At 45.5% G+C, this 26,808-nt stretch overlaps 1 protein-coding gene across 7 annotated transcripts in view; it reads right to left on the bottom strand.

Moving 5' to 3' along the window:
- Positions 1 to 26,808, bottom strand: part of CCM2 (CCM2 scaffold protein) — a 126,965-nt gene that overhangs the window by 91,745 nt on the left and 8,412 nt on the right. The window contains exon 1 of one of the 7 annotated variants that reach the window (XM_054016799.1): positions 17,675 to 17,825. The exons of the other annotated variants lie outside the window; for them this stretch is intronic. Coding sequence (XP_053872774.1) covers positions 17,675 to 17,677 — 3 coding nt within the window. The 5' untranslated portion in view covers positions 17,678 to 17,825. Of the gene's footprint in view, positions 1 to 17,674; positions 17,826 to 26,808 lie in introns of those variants that run through there. 7 annotated transcript variants of the gene reach the window in all.

Here is a 26,808-nt window from a genome sequence, read left to right on the forward strand (position 1 = left end):
ATCTGTTTTTAATTGATAGAGAAGAGAACATTTGATTTATGGAGTTCGCACACTAAGCCAGATCCATTCAGAAACATTCATGGGGCACGCATCCAATCAGAAGAACAATTCTGCTTTTAAAATAGTTGTGGTTTGTTTGCATTTAAGAACAGTCAGCTCACTGGATAATATATATAAGCAAACAGGTTTTGCCAAGGGAAACAGCGGGAGATTGGTGAGCAATGAGAATATGTAATTCAAAAATAGCCTGTATTAATGAACATTGGAAATACATTAAAAACAGTCTACACTGATTTTGAGAGCACTGCTTGGCATTACTTAACAGCAGGAAGATATCCAGTCTGGCTGATTTAGCACAGACAGAACTCAAACTAAGGAAAATTGCACTTTCGTCAATGTCCCATAGCAGCTAGAGAGAAAATCCCTAACTGATGAACATTTCTATGAGCAGCCTCAAAGGCTGAGGAAGTAAAGCTTTCCTATTGTTTATACTGCAGCTGTGCCTGGAAGCCCCCAGTAGAATGAAGACCGCCCCCCCTTAGGCACTATAATATGAATTCAAAAGAAGACAGTCTCCTGCCCTATGAATCCATCATCCATTTTAAAAACACGAAGCACATTCTTCTGCCCTGTGTATCCTCTCCCCTCCCTTAAGTGGAAGGCAGTCAGTTCAGAAACTAAGCAGACTACATATTTCTGTAGCATCTCTCATTTAAAGTCTCCATGCTCTTTACAAAAGGTAGTTACGTTTCATTCCCATTTTACAGTGGGGGCGGACTGAAGCACAGATATTAAGTTGAATTATTATGAACGCTCTCATTGAGGAATTCGTGACTTTCTACGCAAGAGAAACAACACAGTTTGGGCTAAATAAGGAAAATTATCCTTCAGCTGACTACAGCAACATCACTGGTAATATACAGAAATACTTCTTGGATTTGCCCTCTAGAACTATTCAATACAAAATAATCCATAAGATTTACTGAACCCAACAGGATTTCAATTCCTGGAGTGCTGGAGATTGGTACTGACAATGCAACATTCAAACGCTTGCTTCAAGTACAGTCTCATAACCGTGCAGGGCTTTCCCAAGAGGCAGCAGCATGGACATAATTGCAGTCACTTTCACACAGCTGCCCACAAGGGTCCAATTAGCACAGTGGATCTCAAACTTTTTTACTGGTGACCCCTTTCACATAGCAAGACTGAGTGCGACCCCCTTTTAAAATTAAAAACTCTTTTTAATATATTTAACACCATTATAAATGCTGGAGGCAAAGCGGGGTTTGGGGTGGAGGTTGACAGCTCGTGACCCCCCCCATGTAATAACCTCACAACCCCCTGAGGGGTCCTGACCCCCTGTTTGAGAACCCCTGAATTAGCAGCAGCGAAGTGAACCAAGTCTTGTCAAACTCACTCTGTGGCTGGAGAAAAACAGGAAACACCAGCTGAGGCACTAGAACCATCTGACTGCAGTCTCAGGATGACAGTAATGAAATGCTTCATATACAGTAGATTTTCTTCACTCCCAATTAAATACAAGCTGACATTCTGCAATAGCTGAGGGTAGGATCCCCTCTCATGAAGGAAAGCTTCCCATGTACCATTGGTGAGGGGATTTTTAAGCCACGATATCTGTTATGTAAAGCACTCCTTGTACACTAAACTGCAATTTATCTTCAATTAAAGTCCCATGTAGATTACTAAGCAAACTAGGTGCAGCCATCAGTACAAGAGAGTTTACGTTCACTAAATTAGATTCTCCAGTCGAACACACAAACTTAAGTACAAGCAAGCGTAACACTGCCATTTTCACCTGAAAACGAACAAAAAACCAGAAGATTGAACTCTTGCCAACTGCAGTGTGTCTCCTGTCACGCTGACCCCAAAGTACTTGTCAAAAATATTAGCAGCATTTAAACTCATCTATGAACCTCTTATGGGAGGCTCATTAAAAATCATTACTGATTAATCAGAGGCCAAAACCATCAAACACAAAAAAGTTAGACACTTCCAACAATAAACTCCTTAAGTGACTCAGTCTAGACTAGATAACAAGGAAAGATACTCCAGCCAAAATACTGGAATGGGTCTATTGTGGGGTGGGGGAAATGAAAGCCACAAACCCCAGGAACTCATGAAATGAACTATCCATTTGCCCAGGGACTGGCAAACCATCAATGTGGGACTGAATGGGACCACTGGATCCTCATTTAGAAACGGTTGCCTGTATAACCTCTACATGCCACAATCTACACAGGATAGAACTACAGTCACTGAACAACTGAACTTGCATCCAAACACTTCCAAAGTATTGTTCTCCCGGATTAGAGGAGGAATGCAACATAAAAACTACAAAAGAACGTTACTCTGACACCTCCCCAAAGCTGAAGGACAAGTATGCAACACCCAGCACCAAGACCACCACAGCGGTATTAGGGAGTGGCACCGTTCTGTATCAGTGTAACTGCATCCAGACTAGGCGGGTTCTCACTTTAACTGTGCCACGTTAACTATACTGGTATACCTTTTGTGTATTTAAACAAATCCTTAGGACACTTTGGTTTTTTATGACAGTGACTGAGAAGTTAAACCCTCCCAGCTGTTTCCTTCTGACGATAAGTTGGGCGGTGACTTGTGTGTGATGACCTTTTACACTTTGCAGCGGAAATAAAGCCTCACCAGAGAAACACTATTCCCTTTTCTCCTTTAAGTGATTCTAAGCAAACACTACGCCCTCTGCTGGAAGAATCAGCTATGGACTATTAAAACAGCAAGAGCTGGGTAGAGAATCAGGACCTCGTTCTTGGATGTGTTACCTATGAGCTCCTTTGGCATAGCTGATGTGCGAGGGTAAAGATACTGGCACAGCACTGTAAAGCAGTTAGTGGTTTGCTAATACAGCCTCGCTCCATCAGCGTGCATCACTTCTACGGGTCCCTCTACAGGAAGATCAGAGATGTGCTAGCCCAACTATATTATAGAGCAGAGGTTCTCAAACTTGGGTGGGGTGAAATGTATTCTGGGGTGGGTGAGAGAGGCTTGCGGGGAGAGGGGGGACACCTTACTCCACACATTTGACCCACAGCAATGAATAACTAGCAAAGCTGATTCCTCCAGACATACTGGGCCCTCAAATGACACTGTGCATTTGACTCTAGATGGCACTGAGCATTTTGATGGATTTTCGCATAGCTTTATATAAAGTCACAGAATATCAGGGTTGGAAGGGCCCTCAGGAGGTCATCTAGACCAGGTGTGCACATTTAATTGTGAGCACTGACTTCAGTCGCAGTTCTGCTCTCATTACAATGGATCGTTGGCTCATTCGTGCAACAGAAAAATAAAAGTGAAAAACAAAGAAGCCGAAACTGTTTCAAGTGAAGCACCACTGCCACATATATATCATAGACTTTAAGGTCAGAAGGGACCATTATGAGCATCTAGTCTGACCTCCTGCATAACTCAGGCCACAGAAACTCACCCACCCACTCCTGTATCAAACCTCTGTCTGAGCCATTGAAGTCCTCAAATCAATGGTTTAAAAAGACTTCAAGATGCAGAGAATCTTCCAGCAAGTGACCCGTGCCCCATGCTGCAGAGGAAGGCAAAAAAAACCCCCAGGGCCTCTGCCAATCTGCCCTGGAGGAAAATTCCTTCCCGACCCCAAATACAGCGATCAGCTAAACCCTGAGCACGTGGGCAAGACTCACCAGCCAGACACCCAGGAAAGAATTCTCTGTAGTAACTCAGATCCCTCCCCAGCTAACATCCGTATAAGCACTTGTGGGGTGGGGAGGAGGCTATGGACTATCCAGTACACATGGGCTTACCAAGACTCGTCAGACCCCAAAACAGCCCCGTTCACCCTAGTGAGGGAAACTGTGCTAGAGACACTTTTATGATGAAGTCTCTATATGGATTTCTTTCTATTAGTAGTAGAACTGCATATCTGTCTGGCTCAGAGGAGAGATCTGATGCTCTCTCTCTCTCTCTCTCTCTCTGAGAAATAGTGCAATAAAACACAAGCATCACTGATCTATATGAATATTCAATTCAGACTTTTACTCCACTGGGGTATTTACCCTGGTTTCCAAGTTAGAACATAATTACATAGAATTCAACAGATGACCAAGCCAGAAAGTTCTGCGCTTTCTTCCCCCCCAGAGATCCATGGTAGCTGCAGGAATTACGCCAACATCGTTTGCAGTGTCATCAGAACTCTGAGAAGTATTTACAGCTTTCGCTGCTTTCCCAGCATCAGATCACAGAAGAGTTTTATTTTCAGTCCCATAGGAAGTGTCCCCCACCCTTCACCCTGTTTATTTTAGGGAGATTTGACTTCGAGTTACAGAAGAAAAAACTTTACAGACCGGATTTGTGGGTTTTATGAAGAGCTCATTCTTTGGTGTTGTGATGAGCAGGCAACTGCCAATTACAGTCTGCACACCACAGACCTCAGCCCCAATCCTGTAATCAGATCCGTGTGGTGGACTCTCGAACCTGGGCCGAGTCCCACTGACTTCAGTGGCCTCCACAGGGGTGTAAGGGTCTGTCTGTGTGTTCTGGTTGCAAGATCAAGGCCCTAATAGCATAAGAAAAGTGGTCCAGTTTCCTTACACAAGAGTTACACTTTAGTTAGTTGGTAATCCCATACCAGGCCGACTCAGTTACTCTCTAGATGTAATCAGTAGAAGACGTGTGCCTTCCTTTTGTCATCACGGCGACAGCAAACAAGAGACTCCTGACCCTGTTCTAGAATCCTACCTCTGGCCTGTACTGTCCCGCTCCGACCTCCCTCGCGCCTTCCCCTCCCCACAACCTCCTCCAATCAGACTTCTGGCTAATGTCACCTATTAGCTTCACTGTACCACTTCCAACCCCACCCTGTCTGTCTGTAGGCCCTGTCTTCCACGGCCTTTTATCTGGAAATACTGGACAAAATATCCATAGGAAGAGAGGGTATTAACCCTTCCTTTTCTACTGATTATTCACATGGGAACATTACACTTAATGCCAAACTTTAAAAAGCATCAGCTGGAGTGACAGTCCCTCGCCTGTTTGCAGCAGGGTTAACAATATAAACAAAGCAGAAGGGGTCGGTTTGATTTTCGATAGGAAGGTGATTTGTAAAGCACTGACAGGCTGCGTCTAGACCGGGACTTTGCAGTGCTTTGCCTACCATTGGTCTAGCACCAGTGCAAATGATAGGGGCTGGTCCACACAGTTTTTGTACCAGTATCACTATTTTGGTTATAAATGTCACATCTAACGAACAAGGCTGAGATCACATCCCATCACACCCTGGACCAACAAAGCTATGCAGGCAGAAGCCTGTAGTGTAGACCTGACCGGTGGTAGGGGTGAGGTACAACGTGTCTAGATGAACCCTTGACAAGGTGCAGGTGTCATTACCACCAGGTTGCTAATGCTGAATGGGTTCAGGCACTGTGGTGAAGATGCCTGCCCCCTGTCTCCACTAGCACTTCCCCAGTCCAACACTGGGAAGAGTGCTAGCAAAGTGCCAGTGTAAACAAGATTTAAGATGCAGACACAGATAAGACAAGATGCTCCAGGAAAGCCAGAGGAATGTGCAAGGTCAGAGGGGTTGTTTTGTTTTTCTGATCTTGCGCTTCTATTGCAGGATAAGCTAGTGGGGGGGGGGGGGGGGTTGGGGAGGAGGAGGGGCGAGAGACTACTGTGGTCTCGGTGTATCTGTGGCAGAGCTAGGAATTAAATCCAGATCTCCCAAATCCCATATTTAACCATAAGACCATCCTTCCATTCATTGGAAGAGCTACACAAAAGTCTTAATCATTTATTATTTGTATTACTATAAGGCCTAATAGCCTCAGCCATGGACCAGGACCCCAAAGTATCAGAGGGGTAGCCGTGTTAGTCTGTATCCACAAAAACAAAGGAGTCCGGTGGCACCTTAGAGACTAACAGATTTGTTTGTGGGTAAAAAACCCACTTCTTCAGATGCATGTATTTTGGGGAGAGGATGCTATTGCTAGCATCTAGGCCCAACTACTCATGGTACAGCTACACGACACAACAGTTACTGCATTGCCATGGTGGATTAAACCATGTCTATTACGGTATCTGTGGGCTATGAACACAGTAGTTATGGTTGCACACTGCCCCGCCTATTGTAAACCTGTTCTCACACACACACACACACACTTAGCTACCAGTCTCCTTTGTGATTCCTGTCAGTCCAAGAGTGAATGCTGTTTTGGATAGCCTGATTAAAGGCCATTCAGCCCTTTGAGTGAAGTGTGGGGGAAAGAAGGAGCCCAGTTTAAAAGCAATGCAGGTTGGTTTTGTATATGAACAAGAAGTAGATTAACTTTAATGCAAACTAATGGGACTAATTCTCATTTCCTGCATTATAAAGCATGGGCCAGTCAGCGTTCTGAATGTGAATGATCTAACCTATACAGTGCCATTGAGACCCAACATCCTGCTTTTTTCCTCCTCTCACATCATCTCAAGTACAAGTATCCTGGTTCTTAGGGTAGGATGTGCCAGTATTACCAGTATCTAAGGGCTTGTCTACACTGGCAGCTTGCTCGCTCAGGGGGTGTGAAAAAACACAGCGCTGTAAAGCACCAGTGTAGACAGTGCACCAGCGCTGGTAGCCGCGCCCCTCATGGAGGTGGAGTTTTTTAGAGCTGCGCCGTGACCACACATGCCACATTAAAGTATTGCCAGTGTAGACTAGCCCTAAAACTAGCATGCTTATGTTAGATATTTGGAGGTTGCTTCCACAATTCTGGACTAGATGGACATGATTTCTGGGCAGACGCAGTCTCATTCTTGAATATCTTGAAGTAACTTAATGGGTAACGTTTTATCTTGGTGGATGCAAATATTTGCAGTAGCAAAGTTTTCAAATTAGTTACCAAGTACATGACAGCAGCAATGCAACAGGTAAAAACTGGAACAGTTAAAACAAATGCTAAAGTAGCTCCAAGCATCTTATGGTCAATGTGAGAACCAGGTAAAGGAAGGTAAACGCTATCAAGAGAGGGCAGCCAGATTTACGCTGAAAAGTTAAACCAAACCAGCTACTTTGGATTTTTCATCCCGAGCATACTCCTGCATGATATAGTTAACCTGACCTAATCACCAGCATACACAGTGCGAGATCCACGGAAGAATTCTTCTGTAGACCTGCTACCGTGACAGGAGAAGCCTCCCATCCTTGTAGTGAATGGCTGCACAGATTAGCGCTACAGCTGTGCCACCGAAGCACTTCAAACGAACTAGCCTACTGTCACTCGGAGGTGGTGTTCCTGCAGTGACAGAAAAGACCTGCAGTCTATACTATGGGATACTACCAGTGTAGACATACCCGATGACCAACCAAGGCTAATTTAGAGCCCTTCGAATAAGTGGGTGTCAAACAGTCAGCTAGTCTCACTAACTGCATCGGGACTGCTGCCCCACTGTAACCTAGAGGAATGCAGTCATTATGGATTTGGGCCTGGTCCCCACTAACCCCCCACTTCGGACTAAGGTACGCAAATTCAGCTACGTTAATAATGTAGCTGAATTCAAAGTACCTTAGTCCGAACTTACCGCGGGTCCAGACGCGGCAGGGAGGCTCCCCCGTCGATGCCGCGTACTCCTCTCGCCGAGCTGGAGTACCGGCGTTGACGGCGAGCACTTCCGGGATCGATCTGGGATCGATTTATCGCGTCTAAACCAGACGCGATAATCGATCCCAGAACATCGATTGCCTGCCGCTGGACCCTCCGGCAAGTGTAGACGTTGGTTTTGCCTAGATGCGGCGTGAGAAGAGCTGTTGCCTCTACCTTGGAAACGCTTGTTCTAGCTACAGGAGCAAACTCAGAAGCAGGAAGAGTCAGCACATGAGCACGTAGAACCTTCTCTGCTGTCAATCATCAGGGACTGAGGTTAGCAACAACTGCTGTGGGCAAGTGTATCGTACTATAGGGAGGAGACATGCCTGGCCAGTATATATAGGGACAATTTTGTATCTCGAAGGAGCTTAGTGTGAAGGTGTATCACGGGACAGAAGCAGGAACTGACTGTTTTGCGCCACAGACTCAGGAACAAACACCAAACTCTTGGACCACAGAGCAGCAGTTTCATTGCTCAGTTGCAGAGAAACCCACATAAAAAAGGAGGAGATCAAAAGATGTACTTGCTTTACACCAATCCTTGCACTGGCTTCTGACGGATTTAGGCACATATCAAATTGTAAACATAGAAGGCAAACATCAGAATGCATTGTGGTATCGACTCGATGCCAAATGTAGATCAGTTTCTGAGGTACTGCCTATACATACTCTGCTGATACAGTGAAATCAAAATGGCCTTGTTTTGCTGCCAGGAGTCACAACTTACACCATCTAGTAAAGTGTTTCGTGGTTAGAGAAGGTCAGTTTCTCAGGTTGTCTCTTCAGCAGTTTTTGCTAGTCTCAAAATATTAAACTAGGAGGAGAACTGATGCTTTAAGACAGGTCCTCATTCAGATGGTGGCTGTTTAAAAAACACTCTGCATCAAAGAGCCAGATGTACCCCAGCAAAAGCCTAGCTCAGCACAGAACACGCTGCAGTGCAATCCCCTTTACAACCTGCAGCTGCTGTATTTTCTAGCTCTCCAGTCTTTAGTGAAGCAGCCATATTTGTGAAGCAGCAGTAAGTTAACATGCAATGGAACGAGAGACTCAACCATTAGCTCCTACCGCACGTTTCACATTCCTATTCGAATATGCCATCATCACAAGCAGATGGGCATAGATGCTGCTCTGAAGGTAGGAACGTTTCCTTCCCCTTCCCCAGGAAGTGTTGAACACTGCACTGGGCGACAGAGACAGTCACTTTCCCAGCGGAGGCCCATGTCTAATTCTGTTGCGCTCCATACAGAGGATCATCTTCAATCAATTTTAACAATATGATTATGCAAATCAGAACTGTAAGTAGGTTCTTTTTTGTGACTCAAGTGTACACTGAGTGACTAACAGTAATCAAATGAAATCAATACGACCCGATAGAAGACATGGTAAACAGTAGCTCTGGCAGTATGAAAGGTAATGCATCTGTAGTGAGCCAAGGAACTCCCAAATTCTAAAACTCCGACAGATTTAAAACCCCTTCAGAACTCCTCCACAGGGGATTGTCTGTAAAATGAGGCAACTTGTCTAACTCCCAGGGGTGCGAGTGATCAGTCAGTGTTTGAACTAGCATTGTGAGCAGGGTGGATTGATTTAAACAAAGTGAAAAGCCGGGATTTAAAATCAACTGTTCCATTTGTATTTCAATTATTTTCTAAAGAAAGGTGCACCCTCATTGGTTGATATAACCTCTAAAATATGTTGATTTACAAACTACATAAAGCCTTTAGAGTAGGTTTCAAACATCTTTTTGCTACCTAGGAAGGTACACTATAATATACATGTATTTAACGAATTATCCAATTTCATATTTTCCTATTTTTATGAATTGTGCATATGTAGTACGTTAGAAAATGGTGAATGATGGGTGGAGTTATAAATATTCACGATTTGAGAACTGAGCCAGTCAGAGCTGAAGTAGGGAGACGCTATAAAATAGGAGTATGAGACCTTAACAGAGGGGCTCAGTGGATGACCCTGATGAGATATGTGATGGTGTCCCCTGGAGCCAAAAGCCAGGCGCCAATAAAATATAGGGCTAAATTAAAAGGCGTTTTCAGTCTCTGTAGTTTGAACATATGTCCTGAAACAAATGCTGTAAACAGAGCATAGTACAGGCACCTGGGTACACTGAACTAAGGATGGCCTTACTATTTGCAGGACCCCAAGCTATCATGCCATTCACAATCCACTTCACCCACAGCTTCCTCCTTCTGGCCTACTGAGAAGCAGATCAAAAGTACAGCTAAGGCCAGCCTGCAACCTGCAGAGCACATTCAGGACCCCAGAACCTGAGCTGCGGCTTGTTTTAATTGTGCCCTGGCCACTAAAGCTGGCTTCGCTCTGCTTATCACAACCATTGACTTGCACCAGCAAGACAGATCCTTCTCCAATCACAGCACATTGCAACTTCTCCTAGGGAAAGACAAGTGAAATCAGTGGAACAGAGGCCTTTTCCAGACTGAACTTGGTGCGCAGAAAGGCTGCTCTTTACAGAGATTCCATCAATTGGTTTTTTAATCGAACAAAATTAAAATCAGGTTTTTTGATAGAGTGGTATTTAAATAGCATAGTACGTCTGGAAGTTTTTCAAAACCTTAGCATAAGGAGTTTTTCTTTTGGGCAACCAAGGCGCCACATGAAACTCAGGTTCACCCCTCCTACCTCTTTCATTCCCTCCATGTATGTACCTCCCTGTTGCCTCTTCAGTTTTGCTGCTGCAGTCACTAATAAACCTAGACTATTACCTGAGATGTCCTGCTAGTGCAGGAGACACTCAATGCAACTTACGAACAGTAAACTGACACTACCCAAAAAGCTGTTAGATGTACAAGAACAATTCCAACTTTAATGGTTACTTGTAACAACAGCAGGTTCAAAGTTTCAGATGGAAGCGTGACTTCAAATTTATGGTTTATTTTGGTGTTCTGCAGATACCTGGAGAATCAAAGGTTGTTCCATAGTTAAACTCACCAGGGTGGGGGAGAGGACCATAGATTAACAACGTTTCAGATCAGAGGATTTGGGGTATAATTTGGAGATGTCAGGAACACGGCCTTGTTGAGGTTAATTATAGGTGTTTCAGGTAGTGGAAGCTTCACTGTAAAAGTGCTATTTCCTGCAGTACTGTGCACAGCCTTGTTAGTAGTAGTGCCATTTACCTTCACCCCTATTGGCTGCCTTGATTTTCAAACTGAAGTTTGCTGGTAGCAGTGAAGTCACAGCAAAACCAGAACGCAAAATTTTGCATGAACTGAACTTTAAGACAGTTTATTCGGAAAGCCCCTTCTATTCTGGTTAGTGGGCAGCAATCAGCAAACCACCTGGATTGAAAGGCATTTATTTGTACGTTCAGTTTGCTTTTTTCACTTATACCAGAGCATACAGCCAGTTCTAGATAAGGGTGTGTCAGTATTTGCTTCAAACTATGTGTTTGAGAAACTTATAATTAAGTTAGCTCGGGCTAAAGGCTGAAATTTGGCAGTTAACATCTCAGTCTGGGAGTTGTTTTTTTGTGGTTAACTTGCTCTCCTTCCCCAAAATTTTCCCTTTTAAAAAAATTGGATGTCAGTAAAAGCAAAAAGGGAAATACAGGATTTATAAGACAGAGGAGTGAAAAATGCTCAACTAGGTTTTATCAAGTTGATAAAACTGCTATAAAAGGCTTTAGAAGCATGGTTCCAAAGAATGACGTTGCCATGCAAAAGTTCTGAAGTAATTAAGAACAAAGCTCTAGGCACCGCACCAAAGCTGTGCGGCGTAAGTTCAGTGCTTTGAAGCTCTTGATAAACGCCAGGAGAATAGCCAGTGTTTTGGCCCTTCTGCTAACCCATTAAAAACAAGCAGTAGTTAACTCTTCCTAGACATTTGGGTAGGGTATACAGGCTTTTTTGGGGGGGGAAGGGGTTTAATTACCATAGTAGTGGGCAATAAACAAAAATTCATGGCCGTGACCTGTCCTAACTAAAACTTGGCCTGGGGAGGGCCATAGGTGCTTGGGGGGGGGGGGGTGGGGGGGGGGCGCGGAGCAAGTCCAGGACCCCTGCTGGTGCTGGGGGGCAGTCCAGGGCGCTGCAGGTGCTGGCCTGGAACCCCCACTGGTGCTGGCTCCCTACCCGGCTACCTCCTCCCCCCTCCCGCCCTCGAGGTAAGCACTGCCTCACACCCCAACCCCCTGCCCCAGCCCTGAACCACCACCCCCCCCAAACACCCAAACTGCTGCTGCTGGCCAGCCCCTGAGCCAGCATCAGCCACTGCAGAAGTCATGGAAAAGTCAGGGAATCCGTGACAGACACTCAGCCTTATCTATATTTGGTCTGTCTCTAGTGCCAAAGATGGTTCAGCTGAAATAGCTATTCCTTTGTAAGATTCCTTAGTGTAGACATTATCAAAGATGACTCCAAACCAAGTCTGGTGAGGGGTTTTTCTTTTGTTGGTGGGGGAGGGGAGGGAGGAATGGGAACTAGAGGCTAAAAGTGACCATTCTGAATTTAATCTACACATGAATTTGAATAATCTCAGACCTGAAGTGGGATAGTCCCTCCCTTCCTGAGGCATTGGTGATAGGGGAGAGTATATAGCACCAGTAAGAGCCCCCTTCCCATATAAGCTTTAACACATCTATTGCTGCCACAATAGGGAGAAGACTTCATGCCACTGCATATTCACAGAAGGTTCTCCACAAGAACGGAATGGAACAGTGTTCCTGGCAAGTTTTCCAAACCCCATGTGTTTGAAGCAATCTGACTTCATGTCTGCAGGGAAAAGGAATAGGGAAGGGGAAGTGTTGTCCATGAGAATCCTTATGTGTATAATAATAATAATAATGCTGTTTAGAACAGAGGTTCTCAAATGGTGGTCTGTGGACCACCAGTGCTCCCACGAGCTCTATTCAGGTGGTCCGTGGATAGTTCCCTCTAAGGTGGCACACCTGGGCGGCCACACACGAGAGAATGAAGGGGCCACCCACCTAATTAGTGGAGCCACACGTGTGGCTCCACTAATTAGGTGCCTGGACCTTGGAGAAGACACCTATGTAAAGTGAGATGGTGGTCTTGGGGGGGTAGGTAGGTAGGAGGGGGGCAGTAGGGTGAAAAGAGGGGGGTGAGGGAAATTTGAAGACAGGGCTGCGGTGGCCAGAGAGAAAAAGTATCGGGGGTAGCCGTGTCAGTCTGTATCTACAAAAACAACAAGGAGTCTGGTGGCACCTTAAAGACTAACAGATTTATTTGGGCATAAGCTTTCATGGGTAAAAACCCTCACTCCCCCCCCCACACACACACACTTCCCAGACCTAGCTCCGGGGCTGCTGCAGCAGAGGAGAAAGGGCACATTCCATCACATTAGAAAGGTAAGATTACCTATATTAAAAATATGAGTTGTGCGCTTTTTATTTGTAGAACAAAAAAAACGTTCATTATAAGTGGTTTTTTTTATAGCACTTTTATCCAAAGCGCTTTCAATAGTTAGCTAATGGTAACAAACAACATTTGGAAAGATGATTAAGTGGGCCGCAAACGCGAAAAAAAGTTTTGAGAACCACTGGTTGAGAAGATGAAACAACAAAGGGTGCAGTAAAAACAGAGGACAGAGACTTCTTCCTGTCATCTGGATCTTTTGCCTCCTTCCAAACGAGTGCCTTTGTTTGCCTCAGAGGCCTGTTGATGCTGGGTCCTGGCATTAGAAGCGGAGGGAGTCCTACTAGAAGAAGGCGGGTAAAGCCTCTGATTTTAGTAAAAAGCAACAGAGGGTCCTGTGATTTTAGGATTATGCTGGAGGCTTTCAGTGTCTGTCCCTTTCACCTGAAGGCAGAGCAGAGAGCGGGCAGCTGCTGGCTGGGTAGCCCAGCTCTGAAGGCAGCACAGAAGTAAAAGGCAGCATGGGATTCTATATTGCTGTAGGTAAAATGTGCACACTACATTTCCCCCCCCCCCCCGCCAAAGCTACTCACACATACCCAAAATACATTCCCTGCCCCCCAATTTGAGAACCTCTGTATATAAACCACAAAGCCCACTAAAGGATTTGGTTGCAGGTGCTGGATGAATTCAAATCAATCTAAGGGACCTTGTCATCCTGTCCACCTCTTTGTACGTAGGAAGGCAGAAGACGTCAGTATCTGTCAAGTCCGCTGCTGGTTCTAGAAGACTTTCCTTCATGAAGAACAGGAGTACTTGTGGCACCTTAGAGATACAGACTAACACGGCTGCTACTCTGAAACCTTTCCTTCATGAGTACTGCAACCTAGACACTTGTAATTGAATCAGCTACTCATTATGCCTAGGTAGTGGCCCATTAACTGCATCCTTCTCATTTTAACGTGCTTGTAACAGACGAATGTAGATTCTACAGACAATGTTGTCTATGGTGTTTAATATCGATACCAACAGATTGAAAACCTGGGTTATTCACAGGTGACTGCCAGAAGCAGGCTACATTTTATTTTAAAGCTATTTCTGTACATAATGAAGCTCTATGGATATGAAAATGATACAGAAAGGCTTCATTTGCCAGCTCCCTAAAAGTGATCTTATGACCAAATCACAGGTCTCAAAAGAAACATTCCAAGATTAACAAAGCAAAAAAAGCGACATGGAAGAGCCAAGCGCAGTACAAGACAAGGCCCCAACCCTCCTGGGCTTCCATGTTTAAATCTGCTTTGCCAGTTCTAGCTGGGCTCCAACAAAACCAACAGGATTTTCCTTTAAGGCAAAAGGAAAGGAATTTTCCCTATTTTTAGAACAGTGTTTCTCCCTCCCTCCCCCCAAAAGATTCATGTAACCCAACTTAGCTCTCTACCCACAGCATTTTATTATATACTGATAAATACTGGAAGTGAGGCTGAACTCATACATAGAGAAACTATGAAACAGAAGTACTGTATTTGTGATGCCATGTTTGCCCATGAATGAGGTTTGCTGAAATGGTTTTAGAGAGGAACTGCAAAACAAGTTAAAATTGTCCCACACTGCATAATGGGCGTGGCAGGGGAGAGGGGAGAACAAAGACATTCTAACCAAGCTTTAAAAAAAACAGCTTCCCTTCTAAAATCCACCCAGTGAATTTGCATCCGAAGAAGTGGGCTGTAGTCCACGAAAGCTTATGCTCTAATAAATTTGTTAGTTTCTAAGGTGCCACAAGTACTCCTGTTCTTTTTCCAGTGAATTTGGGTTCCCTCTACTGAACTCTGAGTACTATCACTTAGTTGCAACTGCAACACAAGCAGTCCAGGATAATTTGTGAGAACATGGAAATATTCATCTTGAGATGCTCTCCGTGACTCAGGAAGCATGCAGCTGATCTTCCAAAAGGAAAAGTTTTTGAAATATTAGTTCAGTCCTATCTGCTGAATGCTCTCCAGGGCCCAGTAAGTGGAAGCAATCAAACAGAATTATAGGCTGAAGTTTTCAGTTTGCTTTTCTGTTCGCAAAGGATACCTGGATCAGGGCACACATTTCTGTTCGCAAAGGATACCTGGATCAGGGCACACAAAGTCTCCAAGTTCATCCGTGTTGCAGAATGCATAGTACCAGCCCATCGGTGTTAAAACATTATTTGGTCTTGCTTGAATAACTTGGACCAAACCACATTCTAACAGGACTACGGAGCTGCACTACAGCCTTTGGTTGGGTCCGGAAGACAGCTAAATACCACAGGAGTTACACATCCTAGGAGTAAGATAACTAGTACATATCCTGAACTTTGTCCTGGCCCTCTGAACATCCATGCCTAATTATGCATAGTGGTTTTGAAATGGGAATTTCTATGGGGGACTAAATCAGGCTAACAAAGCAATGCACCTAAGGCCACGTCTACACTACAGGGTGCATAGCAGAACAGCTGTGGCATCATAGCTATGCCAGCATAACCCCATAGCATAGACACAAACAGGGATGGAAGGGGATTTTTCTGTCACTGTTGGAACACCACCTCCCCGAGCAACAGTTGCTAGACGAATGCTTCTGTCAACCTGTTCATATAGTCTACACTGCGGGTTAGGTCAGCATCATTATGTCGCTCCAGGGTGTGGATTTTTCACACCCCTGAGCAATGTAGCAACATCACTCTAATTTTTAAGTGAACATAAGAACAGCCATACTGGGTCAGACTAATGGTCCACACCACTCATGATTTTATAGACCTATAATATCCCCCCCTTAGTCATCTCTTTTCCAAGCTGGAAAGTTCATCTTTTTAATCTCTCCTCATATGGAAATTGTCCCCTACGCCTAATCATTTCTGTTGCCCTTCTCTGTACTTCCCCATTCTAATCTATCTTGTTTGTGATTGGGTGACCAGAACTGCATGCAGCACTGAAAGTGTAAACCAGGCCTAAGACATCAGGCTGGATTTCAACATGAATCACGGATAAGAGAAAGTCTGTTAGCCAACAAGCTACAAGCCACATTTTAGACCTAGGAACTATATAGATGTGTTTACCAGATTTACCGCCACAAAGTGTCCTGTATTGCACATCAAATTTTAAAAAGTGCCATCTGACAATGGCTGAAGCAATTAGTGAACAGATTTCTCTTATTAGGCAAAAAACATGCTCATTTTCCTCTTACCACCCCTCCCCCGCTGGCTGTTTCATGCATGCATTGTCTATCAACTCTCAATTGTAAGCTCTCTGGGGCAGGAACTGTCCTTCTACATGCAGAGACAAGCACCAAGCATAAAGGGGCCTCAATCCCAGAAAGGGGCTGTCTAGGTGTTACTGTAATATAACTAACAGCTGTAGGTTTTAATCTTTACCCTTTATAGCTATTCCTGAAAAGTTTCAGTACTAAACTAGAGTCTTACTAACTCCAGAATGTGCTCAAGTGCCAATTCCTGAAAGTCTAAGTGTACTGAGGTTTCCGCAGGAATGCCAGTGGGCGTTGCCAGCTTTTGGAAATCAAGGGTCCCTGGTGAACAGTACGAGTTCTTGAAACCAAGACAAGAAAGTACTAAAATTGATTAGTCAGACACAGAATATTAAATCGCATCTTCTGGAACTGTATATTCCATTTAGGTTTGGGGAGAAGGCAAGCAACACTAATTTCTTTCCTTGCATTTCACTCTCACTGTAGGTTCCAAACACTAGAGAGCTCTGTAGGATACCATGATAATGCTGTCCCTATGCCAAGCTGTTTCAAGTCCTTGCACTTCTCAGTTATCTGTGACAAGGACTGTGATAGAGATTGCAAGCGGCAAACAGTTTCCTCTTCTCACCACCACTATACGGGTTTCACTGGTAATTGTAGTGTGAGATCTAACATCCTAACACTGGAATAGCTAACTTTTAATTTTAAGAAACTCTTACCTCAAAATTAGCAATTTAAATGATACATATTAAGTAAATCACCAAGGAATGGAGGCTTGTCCTGGGGATTTATAAGGAGCCCTTTACTGTCTTATTTATAAAGTGCGTACACGAATACAGGTCTTTCCAACCTCAAGTGTTCCAAAGTCAGAGTCAGCACCCCCCCAAATTCTGATTTTTAAGTTTGAGGGCTTGTCATCATTGAATTTGGAGGGGACACTTCACTTGTTTAAAGCTGGTCTCCACAACCAAAGACTCTCAGTATTTTTAACAAATGAAAGCTGAGTTGTTTGTGCAGTCTCTCGATTTCAGCAGCTGGTGCATTAAGGAAAAAAACACCAACTATTGCAAGACGCTCAAACGTGAGAGTTAGCAACAAAGACAGCTCCACTTCTCCCTTAATTTACCAGGGGAGTGAATGGAAGAAGCTTGCCGTGCCCCAAAGGTCAGACTCAAGCTATTCATCTGTTTTGAAATTTAACAAATTCAAAACCTGAACAGACTTAAATCTAAGGAAAACAGCTCAGACTTAAGTCCCAAAATCTTGTGAGCTTTACCCACTACAGCTACATTTAACCGAGTGCCAATTTCTTTGCTTCTGCACAAGAAAATGCAAGAACCGGTAAAGCAATGTTTCATCAAAAGTTTTCCAGCATAAAGCATGTTAAGCCACTCCACTGGCAGAACGCAGTGAAACAAACTTAAGTACAACTATACATACCATGGTGGAGATGACAAACACTCCTAAAGCATTCCCATGCCGGAGCAGCCTTCAGCCATTGCTACGCTCCTAATCATCTGGAAATCAGTGATTTGGTTTGCTCCAGCCTATAGCAAGCATCTGAAATATCAAACAAGCACTGGGAGGGTCTAACGGGAAAAGCCATTCCCAGGAACTGTCCATTCTATTCACCGTTTCAAATTCCCCATCGCAGACAGGATTTGGAGAAAGTCCTTTATTTTAAAAGGACTGACTCCACCCTGGCAGGGTGTGGTTTTCCTTTCTTACAGGCAGGAAGTCTTAGCAATAAAGCAGAAGATGACAGAACAGAGTGAGGCTAGATGTCTCTTGCACACTAATATTTGAAGTGGCTGGTGGTAGATTTACCTAAAGCAAATGGCAAGTCTTACTTCAGTAATGGCAGTATTGGTACTTCTCTATTGGTACTATTGGTACTAGCTGTTTATGGCATCCACTCAAAATCCAGTTCACAAAGCTCTAAGGTTACGTCTACACTACAGAGCCTATGTCTCCATAGCCTGCTAGTGTAGATGCAGCGCACAGTTGACAGGATACGTGCATGTCTGGAGAGGTCTGCCGTAGAAACGCTGCAGCTGTGCTGCTGTAGTACTGTCTAGACGCTTACTACAGCTATGGAAGGGTTCTTCCATTGCTGTAGTAAATCCACCTCTCCGAGGAGGTGGTAGCTAGGTCGATAGAAGGATTTTTCCAAATGACCTAGTGCGGTCTACTCTGGGGCTTCGGTCAGCTTAACTTAGTCTCTCAGACCGTGAATTTTTCACACCCTTGAGCATTGCAGCTAGATTGACCTAACTTTCTAGTGTCAGCCAGCCCAATGTTCTGCTGGTAAAAGAACTCCGCATCCGGAACGTTAGCTACATGAACGGAAGCCCTTTTCTGTCAGCACAGCTGCGTCTACACGGGGTTGTGTCAGCATAGCCATGTCACTAGAGGGCATGTTTTTTGCATCCTCTTATCAAGCTAGGTGCCTGAAGGCAGGGTTGTGCCTCCAATGAGGTCAGTCTAAGGGAGCTGATAGAGGCCATGTTGGGACATCGCAGGCATTGAGGTTCCTCCAAGGAAGTAGTTTAGGACAAACCCGGCAGCTAGCAAGAGTCCTCCCACAGACAGAAACTGCATTTTCACCTGAGGTTCCCTGCACGTGTCTAGAAGGTAGGAGTGAAGCAGGTGAGGAAAGTATGGTGCTGCGGGTAAGGAAGCACGGCAAACAGCTAGTTGATAAATCTCAGCCTTGAGACACTCAGGGGTTAAAAGGCTCTTCCTGTCTCACCAAGCACTTCTCCATAAGCAGTACCATCCTAGTGACCTGTGTCTTCCCACTCCCATTGCACATGCCCCCAAAGCAACGGTCATCACCTCCCTTTCCCAAGCTCCTTTAAAGGCATCTGTAGAAGAGAAAGTGTCATTTACCTGCCACAGCCTCAAATCAGAGGTCAGGTTGGGACACTGCCTTCAACTTTCTGGGTCTGAACTGCTTGGGATGGCAGAACATTGCCTTTATTTCTCCATCTTATGAGACTGGCAATATTTGAGGATTTTTGTTTGTTTTTTTGTTTTTTTTTTTTTAAAAACAACTTTCCTTATTCCAGCCTCTTGTGGCACGAAGTTTCCCTTTTGCAAAATGGGAACTATGTCCCATTGCTGTTACTGGTGATGAAGCCAGCAAGATGGTTGTTTCATAACCTAAGGCCAGAAAGGACCACCCAATCATCTAGTCCAGCAGTTCTCAAACTGTGGGTCGGGACCCCAAAGTGGGTCGCAACCCCATTGTAATGGGCTCACCATGGCTGGCATTAAACTTGCCGAAGCCCAAGCCCAGGGGCCCAAGCCCAAGGGTTTCAGTCCTGGGGGATGGGTCTCAGGCTTTGGCCCCCCACCTCCCAGGGCGGTGAGGCTCAGGCTTCAGTCCCCCCTCCTGGGGTCGTGTAGTAATATTTGTTGTCAGAAGGGGGTCACAGTGCAATGAAGTTTGAAAACCCCTAATCTACTCTGTCCTCCTGCATATCACAGACCACTAAACATCATCCAGCCACCCCCACACCAAGACCAACAATCAGAATTAAACCAAAGTATCGCAGCCCTCCAGATTAAACTACTGTGTGCCACAGGCAGAGATCAGGAGGTATCAAAGTGCACAATGCCAGAGGCCTGTGCAATGGCAGGAAATTGAATTAGTGAGATACAAGATGATCATAGCAAGTGACCCACGTGGCCATGCCCCATGCTGCAGAGGAAGGTGGAAAATCTCCCTACGCCCACCCCAGATCCCTGCCAATCTCACCTGGGGGAAAATTCTTTCAACACAGAATATGGTTAGATCAGTTAGACCCCGACCAAGACAACAGCCAAGCACTTGAGAGAATTCTCAGTACCACCTTAGAGCACCAACCAACCCCATTCAGTGTCTCATCTCTGCTTCTGAGGAAGGAGGGGGAAAAAACCTAGAATCTACAATCTAAGTTCAGCTGACCCTAGTAAAATGACAGCACTTCTCCATTTGTTTTGTGGAGATAACTTAAAGGATTAACCTCAATTAGTGGCATTATGCAAGCCATCTTAATTAGTGAACATGTGTATTTTTTGGATCTGTTTTTTTAAGGGAAAATCTGGTGGATTTTTAGTCAACAACTTCTGGAAGATTTTGCTGCTGTGCTAGTGGTTGGCTAAATAATGGTTAAGCTAAAAATTCCCAAGCAGATAACACATAAAAGGCTTTGACTGTAAGTCTGCACATACGTGTCAGACTAAGCGAAGAATCTGAAGTGTTTTCTTGTGCCAGTCTCTCTTTACTAGACTATCCCAGAGCCAAACAAATAGGCTATGGGCAGAGCTACCAAAGGGATCTTTTAAACTAAAGGATCACCGGAGTTTGAGATCTGCACATTTTGGCTTTCCAAAAGACACTTCAAACACACCCTAGTCTTTCTGAAGAAAGATAGTGTATTGTTATGGCTGTCAAAGTTCTCACCTAGCCAATGAGATCTCCAAGGAACACTTGGGTGATGCACAAGCGATGTTATGATTTGTAGGTTGAACCCTTCTGTGCAAGTCAGCATTGGCCCATTGCAGCCGCTTTCAGATGAGTGGGAGGAGGGGGGTCCTGTTTGTGTGCTTATCACAAGAGGCTAGATCTCAGGGGTATCATCACAATCATTGAAATTAGGTCTTTGTGTACAGTAGATCATTCAGTCCATCCTACAAATGCAGGGATGGGGATGGGGGGGGGGGTTAATGCTTAATATTCCAAGGCACCTTCTGCCAAAGATAGGACATTAGGTCTGATGTGCTAGCCATATTCCAACTCTGCTAGTTTCGTTCTGCATCCTAGAGTTAAACTTACCTTTTCAAATGGATACAGCATTCTTCTCCTGTCCTAAACGGTGGTGCTAGTCTACACTAGAACAGAAGATCGACCCAGCATGTCTCAGGGTGTGAAATAGCCACATCTCCAAGACACAACTATGCCCCCTGCATAAACACTAGGTCAATGGAAGAATTCTTCCGTCAACCTATCTACCAACTCTCCTGGAGGTGGATTACCTACAACGATGGGAGAGCCCCTCACGTTGCTCTAGTGTCTATGCTGAAGTGATACAGCAGAGCAACTGCGCCACTGTAGCAATTTAAGTGTAGACATGGCCTGTTTAGGTCTACCCTGGAACCCCCCAGAGTTATCGGTTATTGCAGAGGTGGCTAATGTGATCTTTAAATGAAGTATTATACCTCAGGTATTGTGAGGTTCAGTCCCCTTGACACTCGGATAATAGGTACTATACAGCATTTCTGGAGTAGCTTCTTCTGTCAGGTCGAGGTCCTATGACAGCCATCACTTGGCAGCAATATCAAGGTCAATCCGAGTTACAAAGCAACCACTGGAGCTTATTTTTGTACTTGAAAGCCTCTCCCTGAGTTAGAGAAACCAGTTATTTTGGTTTGTTTGGAATTCTACCATCAGTGTTCCTGTGCCAGTTCATTCAGTTCTGAGGGGATTCAAGAGACAATCCATCTCCCTTATTACACCCTGTCTAAGGATGGGGCGATTACACTTTGACCTTTGTACTTCACATGTTTTAACTGCTGGAATATTCTTGGCAGTCTGACTAGTTTTCATGAATCCTTTCACTGTTTTACAGCCAAAGTACATTTATTTCAGAAGTTTTGCAGCTTTCTGCCTACAGTAAATACAGAGTCTGGCTTAGCAGAAACGCTGGCTACCTCCAAAGATGCACAATCCTGAGAGCTCACCAGCCATAGTCAAGCAGATCGGCGGAATGTTCCAAGCAACACTGATCACAATCCTACTAGCCACGTCCAAACTCAGGAGGTACCCAAGTACATAAAGTCTAACAATGTTTTCTGTGACTTTCCCATAGCCGTCAGGGTGATGCTTTTTACTGCATGAACTCTCTTCTTGGGTCCATGATGGAAGAAAATTCCAGCCATGTTTGAGGGCTTGGCTATGCGAAAACTAACTTGCATCTTCCGTTCTGATTGTAAGTCTGTGTAAGGACACTTATTTTTGAATGATTGTCCTATTTACCGAAGCAGGATGCTTGTATTCAGAAATAAGAGTCTTTACACAGACTGGCCCTGAAATAACTGAAGGTGTGAATTACAACTGATGTAGTTATTTTAGTTCCAGTTGCAATGTGGCGAAGACTATACAGGTAACATAGGCATTGCCATTCCTTGGTCAGACCCAAGGTCTATCCAGTGCAGTATCCTAATGGGGGCCAGAAGCTTCAGAAAAAGGTGTCAGAACCCTGCAGTAGGCAGATGTGGGATCTGTACCCCGACCCCACCCACAGTCTCATTCTGATCTAACAGGTTGGCTGAAGATTGGCTGGTTTGTGTTAAGCTGTGAAGAATGAGGTTTAATATACCTTCCAAAAGCCCACATGCATAGCTCTATACTGAAGCTTTCACGTAACTCACACACCCCAGCTTTTCAGCAGTCTCTTAGAGGAGCCCCGTCAGTGTGCCAGACCCGCAAAGGGTCCCACTCTTCTGTAAGGGGAGACCACACAGCTCCAACATCTAAGCCTTAGCAGCTAGGCTTTTTATATGGAAGCTAAGCTCCCCGCTCACTGCTCCCCAATGTTTGGGGCCGGGTCTCTCCCCCGGACCTGCCTGACACCCCCACGCGTCTCCCCCGAGTGTCCCCCGGGCTCACTTGCTGCTCCTTCACTGCCCCGGAGCCTGCAGCTCATGCTGACTCCACTCCGCTCTGCCGACTTCCGGCATCACCTGCCGCAGGGTCCTAGTGCCTCTCTCCACTATGGCCAGGGCAGGCTGCCCTTCTGCCCTAGTCCTGAGCCTCTCCAATGCCCCAAACCCCTCATCCCCAGCCCCACAGCCCTTCCCCTGCACCCCCTCCTATCCCCAAACTCCATCCCAGAGCCTGCACCCCCAACCCCAGCCCGGAGCCTGCACCCAGCACCCAAACTTCCTCCCAGAGCCTGCACCCCAAACTCCCTCCCAGAGCCTTAGGCAGGTGGGGGTGGAGTTTGGGGGTGGGGTGGGGGGGGACAGGTGCTGGTCACCACCAACATTTCTACAAACCTGCCACCCCTGGAAGAGGCAGGGCAGGGATGGAGTGGGGGTGCAGCCCAGTGCAGAGTGTGTGTGTGTGGGGGGAAGCTTTAACAGAAGTAAATCTAACTAAGTGCATGTTTTGTCCTTTAAGTGAGGTGCATTATTGTTGCTGGCGCTTAGCACTTTCCAGGAGGGAGGGGGGAGGATCAGGGAGCCGCGCACTCAGGGGAGGAGGTGGAGAAGAGACGGGGCAGGGGCGGGGCCTCATGGAAGGGGTGGAGTGGGGGCGGGGCAGCGAGGGGGGGGGGTGAGTGATGAGGACTAGTGCATTGGCCCGAGGGCCGCATGTGGCCCTCGTGGTCATTTGAGTTTGAGACCCCTGCTCTACACCATGAGCTCTGCCCAGCAAGTCCACCTGAGAGAGACTCCTGTTCAGAGACTTTTTGCCCTCTTCAGAGATCAAAGCACCTCAGCAAATATTTACAGTGACACCAGGCAGCCTTTTCGAAACAGTAAGATTTGTTAGTCAACTGGAATGTAACATTGGGGATTCCTTAGGCTAGCACAAAGGCATGGTCCATGCTGACTAAAGCCCCCTTGAGCCATGCTTCTCTAGGCATCACTTGGTTTCCCCTCTCTACCCCTCTGTCATCAGTCCCAGGTCAGAGCTGCTGTCTCTCTCCCAAGCCCAGCTCTTATCCTAGCCGCCTGTAACCTCTCAGTCCATTGTTTTCCTCCCGCAGACCCATGTTGAGTTCACATTTTCCACCTGCCTAAGTTTCCCGTTGATAGGTGTCAACTGTTCAGAGTTTGGGGTTCTCATTGTCTTCCCGGAACCTCCATTGACACAGGTTGGTTTCAGACAGTCCTAGAAGACCCAGTTATACCACCCCAGACAGTTCCATGACACAAACCCTTCATTATCTCCTGCTGTGCTCCACGACAGCATTTTAACCCTTCTATAGTCAATAGCAGTCCTAAGTCAAGTAAGTCTGTGCCATGCTTGAGACAAGGTGGGTGAGGTAGTATCTTTTATTGGACCAACTTCTGATCATAAGAAAGCCACGCTTTCAAGTTTACACAGAGCTCTTCAACACTGCATTCTGCCAAGCATATCAATTATAAAACTATTACAGAAAAGTCCCCCTTTCAACAGAGCAAATACACCAGACGCTTCTAGGCCCCTCAACTAACATACGGTGAGCTTTTGTTTGCAGTGTTGCTGTAGCTGCGTTAGTCCTAGGATACTAGAGAGTCACGGTGGGTGAGGTAATAGATTTTATTGGACCAACTTCTGTTGGTGAAAGAGACAAGCTTTTGAGCTACACGGAGCTCTTCTTCAGCTTTTTGGGTGCCCAATTTGAGACACATAAGACCTGATTTTTCAGAGTACTTAGCATAACACTTTGAATGTTCAAAGCACAGTTCCCATTGACTTCAGTTGCACCTGTGAGTGCTCCGTACTTCTGCCAATCACACCCCAGGGTATCAACTCAGGCACCCAGAAAATGAGAAACCATTAGTGACCAGCGGTGAAAAGTTTGATTTCAGTGATGTATCAGCATCACATAGGAACTCCATGGCAGAGGTAAGGATGAAATCAAGTTCCCCAGAGCAGCACTCAACAGCCTTAACCATGAGATCATCCTCTCTTCCTGCAGTCCAATCTCATTCGCTACATACTTTCCAACTGCTGCAAGAAATGAGGCAGGGGTCCCACAGACAACACTCGCTCCATTACACAACCCTGATTCATCCCCGAAGCAGGTTCATCCTATATCTCCCTGCAGTATCTTTCTTATAAGCCTATTCGTCTCACTTCCATCCCTGTTTTTTCATTATTCATTGACCCCATACTTGTTTTCTGGACTTAGTGGTTCCTCTCCTCGGTTAAGGGGGCAGGCCTTTGGTTTTGGGTGGGCCTAGATCCACATCTTCCCAGGATATAAATAGGCTTGTGTACCGAATGAACCCAGGATCCTGTGGGAAAAAGTCTGATCATATAATTAAAGAGTATAATGCATACACACAAAGGGGCCAAATTCAGGTTATACAAGCAACTTTCTTGTAGATTTGTCTGATTTCCTAGGTTTTTAAAAAAAGCAAACTGGAAAAAAAAAATCCATCATGTGGCATATTGACACCCACATGCTTCATTAGCTGGGCTGGAACATTTAGATCCACCCCAAAGTCCTCGGCCACTTGAGCTAATGGAGTGGCTGACAGCAGTAACAGGTTGTCATCCTGTATGTGGACCAGGGTTAGAGACTAAGGAAATACTTTGCCAGAGGGTTTCACAGCTATTTGCTGACAGCAGAGGAATGGTGAGACTCAGGACTGCCAGTTCCAGTCCAAGCTTTGGAGGGGAGTGTGCTTGTTCTAGTGGACACATTCTTTTGCCCATTTCTCCACTAATCTGTCCCACCTCTTCCCCACCCACAGCTCTTCACCTCAATCCCCTCACCTAGCCAGTCCCAGTCTCCACTCCTCAGGCTTCTCATCCCACTCTTTGTCCATCCAGTCCTAGACTCCTAGTCTCCCCATTCCTGGGTCCTCAGCCAATCGGTCTTCTCATTCCCTGCCCAGCTCCATAAAATAAACTCTGCATTTCCCCTTCCCCCAGCTCCTTGCCCCAATCTCTTTGCCCAGCCAGTCTTAGTTCTCTCCTGCACTCAGGCTCCTCGTCAGATTTTGGTCCCTCCTCACCCACTATTTCCCTCTCTGGCACCTAATCCCAGATTCCTTGCCCAACCAATCCTCTTCTCCCTTCCCCTCCCAACTCCTTGCCCCAAATTACTCCTGCCCCAACTCCCCAGATCTTGTCCCTTCTGCACACGATTCAGGCAGTTTCGTCCCCCATGCTAACGGGGCCCAGTGGGGGTGGGGAATGAGAGCACAGGAGAGACAGGCTCCCAAATATTAGTTCTGGTGCATCGACCCAGCACAGTCCAGAACAGCAAGGAATTGCAATTGCAGGGCAGTCCTGTTCAGCCCTGGGCTGGAGCACAGAATCCTAGAAATGTAGGATTGGAAGGGATCTCAACAGGTCATCTAGTCCAGTCCCCTGCACTCAGGCAGGGGGCGAAGGATTATCTCTAGACCAGCCCTGACAGGTGTTTGTGTAACCTGATCTTAAAAACCGCCAGTGATGGAGATTTCACAATCTCCCCAGGTAATTTTTTCTAGTGCCTAATTGCCCTTAGAGTTAGGAAGTTTTTCTAACAAACCTCCCTTGCTGCAATTTAAGCCCATTATTTATTGTCCTATCCTCAGTGAATAAGGAGAACAATGTATCACCCTCCTCTTTATAACAACCTTTTACATACTTGAAGGCTGTTTTGTCCCCCCTCAGTCTTCTCCACACTATACAAATCAGTTTTTGGTTTTTTTTCAATCTTTCCTCAGAGGTCGTTTTCTAGACCTTTAGTCCAGAAGAGAGCAACAAAAATGATTTGCTCCAATTTGTCTACATCTTTCCTAAAGTGTGGTGCCCAGAACAGGACACTGTACTCCAGCTGAGACCTTATCAGTGCTGAGCCACGTGGAAGATTATTTAC

Source organism: Malaclemys terrapin, chromosome 2, assembly GCF_027887155.1.
Source record: "Malaclemys terrapin pileata isolate rMalTer1 chromosome 2, rMalTer1.hap1, whole genome shotgun sequence".
In the NCBI taxonomy this organism is placed as follows: domain Eukaryota; kingdom Metazoa; phylum Chordata; order Testudines; family Emydidae; genus Malaclemys; species Malaclemys terrapin.